Below are 9,801 nucleotides of genomic sequence, written 5' to 3'. Positions count from 1 at the left end.
ATACAAAACAAGCACCAAACTGCATTGTGTATTGAAATCTTTCAACAGTGCTCATTAATGATGTTATTGTTCTCTGGTTGGTGTTGGGTTGTTCTGAGAGCCTGCGAGACATCATTAAAGGGATGAATAAGCCAGGCTGGGAAACAGACACAAGCAAAGTTAGAACTTGCCTGGTTTGCAAACAAGTCTTCACTCTGCTTCTGATTTCATTATCTGTTACAAAAACAAACTATCAACAATTTGCATCTCAAAAACAACCAATGAAGAGATTCTGGATAAAAAACAACATCCTGATAGTTTTACTTCACTCCCATCTAGTGTCTGACCACAGCACTGCAACAAGAGACAGAGCAGACTGCCTGAATGGCCCATTAACAAATACACACCATTCAGCCATACCATTATGACCGACTGCCTAATATAATGTAGGCTCTCCTCTACTTCAACTGCGGCCCATGTCTTGTCTGCTGAGGACCAAAGCAGCTCTGACCTGACAAGACACAAACCGCACTAGACCTCTAAAGGTGTGCTCTGGTATCTGGCAACAAAACATGAGCAGCAGATCCTTTAAGTCCTGGAAGTTGTAACATGGGGACTCCATGGATCAGACTTGGTTTTCTGGCAGATCTTACAGATGCTCAATTGGATTGAGGACTTTGGAGAAAAAGTCAACACCTTGAATTAGTGGTTGGCCACCTTCTTTCAATGCGCTGTGGTCCAGTTCTGGCACTCACATAGCTATTGTAGGTGCGTTTGATGGTCTGGGGGTATGCGATCCTGAACCCAAAAAAAGGGATGCACTATTTCAGCAGTTTGAGCTCCGGCAGCTCCAGTGTTGATCAGACCACAGGGGCAAGCCTTCACTCCTCACTTGCATCAGTGAGCCTTCATTGCCCATGAAAGTGTTTGTAGACACTTCCCACTGCAGGCTAGGAACACCCTGCAGTTTTGGAGATGCTCTCACCACCACAATTTGGCCCATGTCATAGTCGCTAATGTCCTTATTCTTGCTTTGAGGAGTGTTCACTTTCTGTCAAACATATCCTACTAACTGATAGGTGCCATTATAAATAGATGATCAATGATATCCACTTTACCGGTCAGTGGTCATAATGTTATGTCTGATTAATGTTCTTGTTTATGTTGTTGTCAGGGCCTGAAACACACCCAACTGTGATGAGATTAACTGTAAAAAATAATATATATAAAAAAAAAACACAGACTTCCTCACATTCATTTTGAGTGGTAGCACCCAAACATCTTTATTTTCATATTAGTTCATGTATTTAGTCACGATGATACTTCTAATCAATATTTTTTTCAACTGGCAGCTTGAAAAAATACTTAACTTTAGGTTAAAATGCACAAATGTTCTGAAATGTTTTGAAGTGTTTTATGTGAACAGCTGATCCACATAAGGGCTTACAGGTAAAGTTTAAAAAAAAAAAATCCTTACGCATTTAAATGAGCTATGCTTATCCACATCATAAATGCTAACAGCACCAGATGACTGTAATTTGACGCATCATTTCAAGTGCAACAAATGGTACCTCTGTGATTTCAGGCAATCTTCAGCTGTAAGTGGATCAAGATGACTTGGTTTTCACTTTGCGTTGAGAGCAAAAGGAATAAAATGTAATATCTTCCAAAGCATGAAGTAACTTAAGTGCACTGCAGTGCACTTTGGGTCATTTCCACTGTTTGATATGAATGCTACTTATAAAAACAAACGACTGTTCATTTCTTTTTGCTTCATTGGAAAAAGTGGAGCATCCTAAACCATACAAGTCTGGAGATCTTTAAAAAAAAAAGAACAGCAACTTCCTTGTTGTCCCAAGTCCTCTACCTTTGGATTCTTTTGTGTTCTCTTCCTGTATGAGGTGATTCAGGCAGACAGAGCCTCTTTAAAGTCTTCAGGTTTCCCCACACCCTCCCTGATAGAAGCTGCACTCCAGGCCTCCGCCCTTCCTTTGTTCGGATTCCTGATGAAGGTGGGAGCAACAGGACGGGCAGAAATACATTGTCCTCACGTATCACTTACCCCTGAATCAGGCTCGAGTGCTCCTGGCGAGATGCACTCGGGTCTCAACCCGACAACAGGGAGAGACTGGAGGTCACCGCTCCGAAGAACAGCAGCCCAGGAGCTATAAACAGCTCGCAGGGTGATAAGGACAAATGGCTCTCTATGAGTTATCAGTGGAGTTCTCATTGCTGGTCGAACTTGATGACTGAGGGGTGGATGAAGAGGAGGAGGAGGTGGAGGAGGAAGAGGAGGAGGTAAAGTTCATCCCTGATAGTTCTGGAGGGTTTGTTGCTGTGTTCTGTCCGCTCAAGCTTTTCCTGCACACTGGACAAGTGTCATGCTGGAGAAAGAGAGAGAGAAAGGGATGAAGCTCATGGCTCATAATGCTGTGGAGTCATATAACAAATGATGAAGGAGAGGCTGACACGACTGTGTGATAACTGATGTGAATACCTGTTCCAGCCAGGGGACTATGCAGTCATTGTGGAACATATGATTGCATGGGAGCTGCCTCACATTTTCTCCAACACTGTAGTCTTCTTTGCACACGGGGCATTCTAGTCCTGAAGCTGAAAAAGGAGAACTGTTTTATTAAAAGTACAACTGTTTGATTTGAGTGTGATCAGTAAAAGGGTTTTGGATACATTGATTACAAATAGTAATATGAATTATCAATTTACATTAGCAAAATATATTGTTTAATAGCTAAGAGACACAGGATAATGGGCACACACATATAATCCACTATAGCTTAAAGGAAGATGAAAATAATAGTGTCATACAGAAAATATCTGAAAATCCAAATTATACTCAGGATCAGATCAATCATCTCCTGGTCTAGAAAACAATACATGTTCATGCAACTGTATAGTCCTATATATTTATACCCATAAAGCTGGGCAGCTTATTGACATTAGTACATTTGCAAAAAGAACTGCTACCAAAGATGGTAGGGACGCTTTGTTCCTCTTACTACGGAGTGATTTTTGATTGAGTCTTTCTTTCAGTTATTTAAGTAGCCGGTTGCTGTGTGACATAAAACCATGTTTACAAAAAGTTCCTGTATCTGCCACAGTGAGGGGAATTCATCCCAAAGTCTGCCGCTGTATCTCACTCTTCAGCAGAAGGCTCTTCATTCAGCGGTGAGAGTGACTCTAAATAGAGTTCACACTGTGAAAGAGTTAGATCAGGTAGGTCTGGTTGGAGGAAGAGCCATCGGGTTAAATGCTATATGCTTCTAGGGAAGTGTCTGTTTGACATGGAAAATGGGAGTTGCGCAATCAGCTCTAGAAAAACCCAAAGCGGTGTGATGGGTGTGTTAGGTAACAAGGATAGTTATAAAATCCGTCTATATGGTTGAGACACATATTGTCATCATGTTACCTTGCACTTATGAAACTCTGCATTTCTTAGTACTTTAAAGGCACAATGTGTAGAAATAGGAATATTTAGCCAAATCTAGCAGCAGATTCGAGATCTAAAAGCTCCTTTTCTCAGCCCTCTGTTGGTGAAGTGACAGTAGCTTGCGTGGACAAAAAGTTCCTGTGAAGCATGATAAAAATGATCCTCAATTTTTCAAGTCTGTACTCTCAAAGACTGTGAACACAAACGCCCTATCTTCTGCTACAGTGGAAACACAGCGGTGCAAGATGGCGGACTCCGGGATAGGGATATAAAAGGCTCATTCTCAGTTAACAAAAACAAAACGACTTTTATACTCAGCTGATAAAACACTAACTCAAACATTACAATTATTATATTCCATTTTTACCAAGTCTGTTCTGCTAAGTGCAGCTAAATACTGCGCACTGTACCTTTAAGTTTCGAATTAATTATCTTTATATTGTGGGTTGTATTTTCCCTTTGCTATGCATTCTATTGAATTTTAACTTTATAAAGCAGTTTTTAATTTTTCGTAATAAATTATACTTTTATTTTTGTTTTTGCTTTGTTTTCCATTATTTTGTAATTCAAATTATTATTGACGTCCTTCTGTCTATCTTTTCATTAATACGTCAATCACTCCTGTTCTGTGTTCATACATCTTTTTTTCATGTGACACAATTAGTACATTTATTTTGCCTTATTGCAAAACAAAAGTATTGCAAGACTGCAACAGTTTATCAAAATTAGTAATATTTCTTATGCAAGTCTGTCTAAAAACATCAGGCTAAAATGCTGTTGACACATGATGACTAACAAAAACATATCCTGTAGTTGATATTCATGTGACGCCCTGCTTGCGTTACCTTTGCTGCAACCCTTTCTAAAAGAGTTATACCTCGGGTTTGGCCTAAGCTCATCATAAGATGCTTCAATAGAAGGTTTTTGTCATATGTTTATGTGCTATGTGTAGCACTTTGTACATATCTGTTAGAAAGAAAATACTGTTGTCCTAATTCGGTATAAAAAAGTGTGTCCGTGTTAAAAAAGATGATGAAGGGGAAAAACATGAATACTTACCAACATGGTCTTCTGTAACTTGCACTGTAGGAAGACATTTTATTTTGTCCCTATCAGCAGGCGGGGGTCCCGTGTTCTCAAACTGGTTTAATAACTGAAGACAAGAAAAGTTGTTTTTAAAGAAATAAGACACCTCTTGTTTGGGTATTACTGCATGTACTTCTCATTTTGATACAGCAAACGTGGAGGCACGTTTTAAGGCAAAATAAAAAACAAACACATTATTTTTAACTAAGCACAGTCTCAAAAGTTTCTTACAATACCTGAGTTATAATTGCATCTAGTCCATTAGCACCCCAAGCATAATCCATAGGATTTGAGTGAAGAACGCCCCTTAAAAAATAAAGTAAACATAAGAACACTTAGGGGACACTTTGTTAAGTATTTCTTCTCTGGTCTGATATATCTCTGCTATAGAAACTTACCAGGGTCCAACACCAATATTTGGCATTGCAGTAGGTGCAATTATTCCATTCACTAGTTGCTGAATGATCCTGCAAAAGAGGAAATAGAGCTTTAATACTCAGGAATTTAGGCAGAAATTAACCTGGCTGGTTCAGTGTGCCGTGATAAAGAATGCCAGAGTCCAAGAGGTCACTAACTGCGCTCCTTACCCTTCTAAAGTGGGAACTCCCTCATGCCTTCCTGCCTGTCGTCTTGAACCGTGACGACTCCTTGGTTGCCTGGCACCGTATCGCTGCCGTGATGCCGTTTCCCTTTCTCGTCTGTTTTCAGCTTCCCGGTTGTCCTCTGTCCCTAGTCCGGACCCGAATTCAAAGCGGTCGTCAAAGACACCCAGAGCAAACTGACCGTAGCCCGAAGGGAATGTAAACATGTGTTGGTCCACATTCTGAGAGAGAGAACAGGATGACAGCATACAGAAAAAAGCTTAGAGTTGTAATGTTGAGGGTAATGGAAACCAGAGAAGCATTGCCAGGAGCACACTGGTATGTTTATGGTCAACATGGCAGTGTGCTCCTGAAGTGGAGTTAGTTTTGTTGACAGGCAGGTCAAATTTCATCCTAATGGAAGTGGTGGTTGACAAAACAATTTCCCTGTTAATTGAATTAGCAGTTTTTCAAGCCTTGCTAGAAATAAAAGAAAATCTACAACCCTAGGACTTTTGTTTATCTCACAGCTAATGTGGATACTTTTAGATTACTGATACATAATCCATATTTTTTAGAAAAATCTGATAGATCAGTAAAACAAGAGAGATGATGTTTGAGAAAAGGATCAGTTAGAAACCTCAAACGGCTGTTGGTTGGGCGGCCCGCTGGTTATGGTAGACATGGAGCCATTATCAGCACTAAAGAGGAGACAAAAAGTTCACAGGATTGACTTATCAGTTAGTAATGTCTGACATATTCACAGTGTGCTTAAATGCAGCATTGTTTTCATCATTCCTAACAGTTCTTATATCATGCATTTAGTGTCCTATGTGACACCCTCATCCTTGAAGCATTTGTACTTTAATATCTTCTGTGAAGTTGAGAAGTAGAGATTTCTAAAACTATGATCTGATTCATCTTAGAATAGCTTGAAAAGAGGACACAGAACATAAATATAAAAGGAAAAAAAAAGAGGGCAAAAAATGTTAAATAGAGTCAAAATAAGTGGATCTAATTTCTTGTCATTGATTCAAATATCCATGATGAATGATAGTGGTCTCTAAAGACATTTTTACAGTCATAACAGATGCTGCCTCCAGTAGAACAACTGTATCTGATATATACTTTATAATACAAACCTTCTCTCCTCCAGGAGTTCCTCAATAAACCCAGACTCACATCTTGGACACGTGTACTCCTGTAGTCAGCAAATCAAGAAAACAATCATCTTACTTTACATTTTAAATCTTGCTCTGACCTCTAAAAGACAAACGGAATGTGTTATCTAGAGGTGAGACAAAAGACTGTTTTTTGGGATGTTTATTGTGGTCATACGTCATACGTCATACTTAATACTTCAACCAAGGTGATGATAATAACTTTGTAATAACTGTCTGCTAATTATTTACACTTCACATTTAAAAACAGGGTGCTTTGACATAGAGGCAAAATGATACACAAGAACAAAGCAAGAACCAAGATACGAACTCATAAAACAGAAGAACCAAACAATAAAATACCTGACCAACAAATAACAACAACAACAACAACATGAGGATCTAACAGCTGAAGAACCCAAACATGTTAACCAACATCATAAGAAGTTAGAACCCAAGTGATATAAGAACCCAATGTCATAAACTGAGAACAAGAGGAAAAGAGATGTGAGAGTATGTACGCAAAGAGGAAGTTAGAGCAAAAATAGATAGATAGATAGATAGATAGATAGATAGATAGATAGATAGATAGATAGATAGATAGATAGATAGATAGATAGATAGATAGATAGATAGATAGATAGATAGATAGATAGATAGATAGATAGAAAAGGAAATAAGATCAGTAGAAAGAAAGAAATTGAGGACATTACAAAATAAATCTGGTAGAAGTATTATGAGAAATAAGATAGGATGAAAAAGTAAAAAGACAATAAAAAGACACCATCACATATAATCAAATCTATAAAAGTGTCTTTTAAGAAGTCAAAGATGTCATCTGCAAGCCTCTTCTCCTCACACAGGTCGCCCAACGGTCGATCTCTCCTGGAACATCACCAGTCCCACTAAGACGACTCAGTGAAAGCAGCTGGGGAGATGGAGGTGTTCAAGCCTTCCCTACCCCTAATCAGCACCGCTAGAACTGGAGTCTTTAAGCCCCTTGAGCAAACACTGAGGACATCTAAGAGGATCAACTAGGTCTTCTTTCCCCTTCTATTCATGACATATACAGAGATCTATATTTTTAGAGAAGTTCAGAAAAAGCCTGGAGGTAATGGAAACCACAGCATAAAGCGTTATGTCATTAAAACTAAGAAGAGCTCCTTCCTCCAGGCTGTCGTGAGGCTTACAGCAACCAGATATCAACACTATCCTAACCCATCATAAGCAAACATCAGAATGTGTATATGTTTTATGCAGGAGTATAAATGCCATTGTCCAACTTTCACCTGATTCTGAGAGACATATGATGTCAATTGTTGTATGTTGTATTATCTAATAGGGGTGTAACGATTCATCTACTACATCGATGTATCGATTTATATTCCTATGATCCGACTACACCGATCTGTGCTTGGCAAGTTGGCCTTATGGATGACATATATCAATCTAACATCGTTTTAAAGGTCAAGTCAAGTCAACTTTATTTATATAGCACATTTAAAAACAACCAGTGTTGCCCAAAGTGCTTTACAAGATAAAAAGTAAAAAGTAAAATAAAAGGTAATAAATCAACTGTATCACTACTAGGAAATAACGCATTGGATTTAAGCATGGCAGACTTTATATGGATGCGTTTTTTTTGCACTTTTAATGATAAAGATGTTAAATGTTACTCAATTCAGGCTGCCTGTCTGTAACGTCATCGCCATGTTTTTTTTCTATTTGTATGTCTTATTCTTATGCCTTGTACAAAGAGAGCACAGTTTACCAAAGTCAAATTCCTTGTGTGTTCAAGCATACCTGGTCAGTAAAGCTGATTCTGATTCTGATTCTGAGAATGCACAGCGCCCGTTCTGCTCTTTCTTTTTCCTTCTTTTTTGATGGCAGGAAATCTGTTTTTGGGTGCTGTGAAGGTTATTGAATTACATATAAACCACTTCCTAACTTCTTAAATCATAAATGGATGCTAAAGAAGCAGTTTCTCTATCGGCTTCACCATTGTTTACTTCCTCTTTCCGAAACCGGAAAACCTAATGACGTCTGGCCCAGCGTACTGCAACACAGATTGAACAGAACAGTCATACTACATACTAAAGTATGTAGTAGGTAATACCTACTGCCTACTAGTAAGTAGTATGTAGCAGGCGGTTTTGGAAACAACCTTTGGCATTTGCAAAGACGGAGATGTTCTAAATAATTTGCTCGCTGTTTGTAGGATAGGTGAAGGTCAAGTAAAGTAACACGGCAACACGACAAATCTATCCAACCACATGCTAAGGCGCCATGGGATTTCACACAACGCCGACCGCCCAATTTATACCTGATTCCCTTACAAGAAAACAAAGGAATCTAGGACTGTCCAGTATCAAGGTATTTATTTCACAGTCACACTGGTTCAATTTTTGGCTAAAAAGTTACTGAATCGATTTCAGGTCGTTGAATCGTGATACGAATCGAATCGTTGTTAAAAAGAATCGTTACACCCCTATTATCTATGGATTGATGTCTAAATAAAGATGAAGTATACGCAGGCTACTCCACACAACAATAACAGCTGTTTGAGGTGTTCATGCTAAAAACAGGCCATTACCAGAAACCTGTGGGTGATCTTTGACATTGTGAATGGATCTTTTCCAGCTCTGTGACGGATCATTCCAGCCTGTCACTAGTGTGCCTCACTGAATGGCAAAACGAGAAAAGGACGTGAAGGTATTGTTGGCCCTGGAGTATTCACGATATTGTACATTAAAATATATTCACTATTAAAAATATCAAATTAAATTCGATATTTGAGGCGATCCTGTGTGGCAGCGATCCTTGTGTGTCCGGCTAACAGGCTAGATTGCCTCATAAATCCACGTTAATCAACAGTGATCCCGTTACACTTTGCTGTATGCTGTGAAAGAAAAGTCACAGTATTCTGCGTGTAATGACTCGGCAGTTTGCTTACACATGCTCACGGATCCTGAGATAACAAGATAAGGTTCACTTGTAAAAAAGAAACAACCATTAACAGGAGGCTAATGCTGTTAGCATGCTAACTGTTGGCCTCGCCGTTACAAACGTTTCTACGACATTAAAAACCAAACCGCTTCGTTTATTGTTTGTAAAAGTGTCTCCGTCTTTGTTCGCAGTCTGTGGTACTTACAGGCAGCCGGGGACTTATCTCTGCTGAGCATCTGTGACAGAAGAACCGGCTGGGCCATGGAGGAGCTTCAGCCATCTTTAGCCACTAAACGGGTCGAGAGGGGGAGCGACTACGGAGCCCCGGAGAGGTCAAACCTGCTGGAACAAACGACGACATGTGATGGAACCATAGACTGTATGGAACTATCGAATATATTATTGTGCACACTGAAAATAACAGCAACAATTCTCCACATTTAGCTGCAAAACGACATAAAAACGTAGAGTGAATTTTTAAAAGTTGAATTGATAGTAATTTATTTATTTATTTATCTATTTGCACAATTAAAAGAAAATACATAAAAAAAAAAAAAAAAGATAAGATAAGATAAGATCCCCCCCAGGGGGGAAATTCAGT

General features: G+C 39.0%; 1 protein-coding gene across 1 annotated transcript; it reads right to left on the bottom strand.

The window, feature by feature from the left end:
* Window positions 1-1,227: 1,227 nt before the first annotated feature.
* Window positions 1,228-9,560, bottom strand: LOC117806093 (E3 ubiquitin-protein ligase RNF126-like). Its single transcript, XM_034674777.1, has 9 exons — window positions 9,406-9,560; window positions 6,237-6,295; window positions 5,735-5,795; window positions 5,101-5,336; window positions 4,912-4,980; window positions 4,750-4,819; window positions 4,487-4,580; window positions 2,477-2,592; window positions 1,228-2,363 (listed from the first exon to the last, which is right to left on the bottom strand). Exons 1-9 carry the CDS (start codon window positions 9,478-9,480, stop codon window positions 2,184-2,186), a joined length of 960 nt encoding a protein of 319 aa, XP_034530668.1. The 5' UTR covers window positions 9,481-9,560; the 3' UTR covers window positions 1,228-2,183.
* Between the last annotated feature and the right edge of the window lie 241 nt (window positions 9,561-9,801).

Source organism: Notolabrus celidotus, chromosome 2 (genome assembly GCF_009762535.1).
Source record: "Notolabrus celidotus isolate fNotCel1 chromosome 2, fNotCel1.pri, whole genome shotgun sequence".
NCBI lineage: Eukaryota > Metazoa > Chordata > Actinopteri > Labriformes > Labridae > Notolabrus > Notolabrus celidotus.
Note: the sequence above shows the minus strand (reverse complement) of the source record. Positions and strands in the feature narration are given on the sequence as shown.

Excerpts from the sequence above, each read along its gene's own strand:
- LOC117806093 (XM_034674777.1), bottom strand. The coding sequence starts at position 9,480 with ATGGCTGAAGCTCCTCCATGGCCCAGCCGGTTCTTCTGTCACAGATGC. Across the intron at positions 4,820-4,911 it reads AATATTGGTGTTGGACCCTG|GGGCGTTCTTCACTCAAATC; the intron begins GTAAGTTTCTAT and ends TTATTTTTTAAG. Across the intron at positions 2,593-4,486 it reads AGTTACAGAAGACCATGTTG|CTTCAGGACTAGAATGCCCC; the intron begins GTAAGTATTCAT and ends CTCCTTTTTCAG.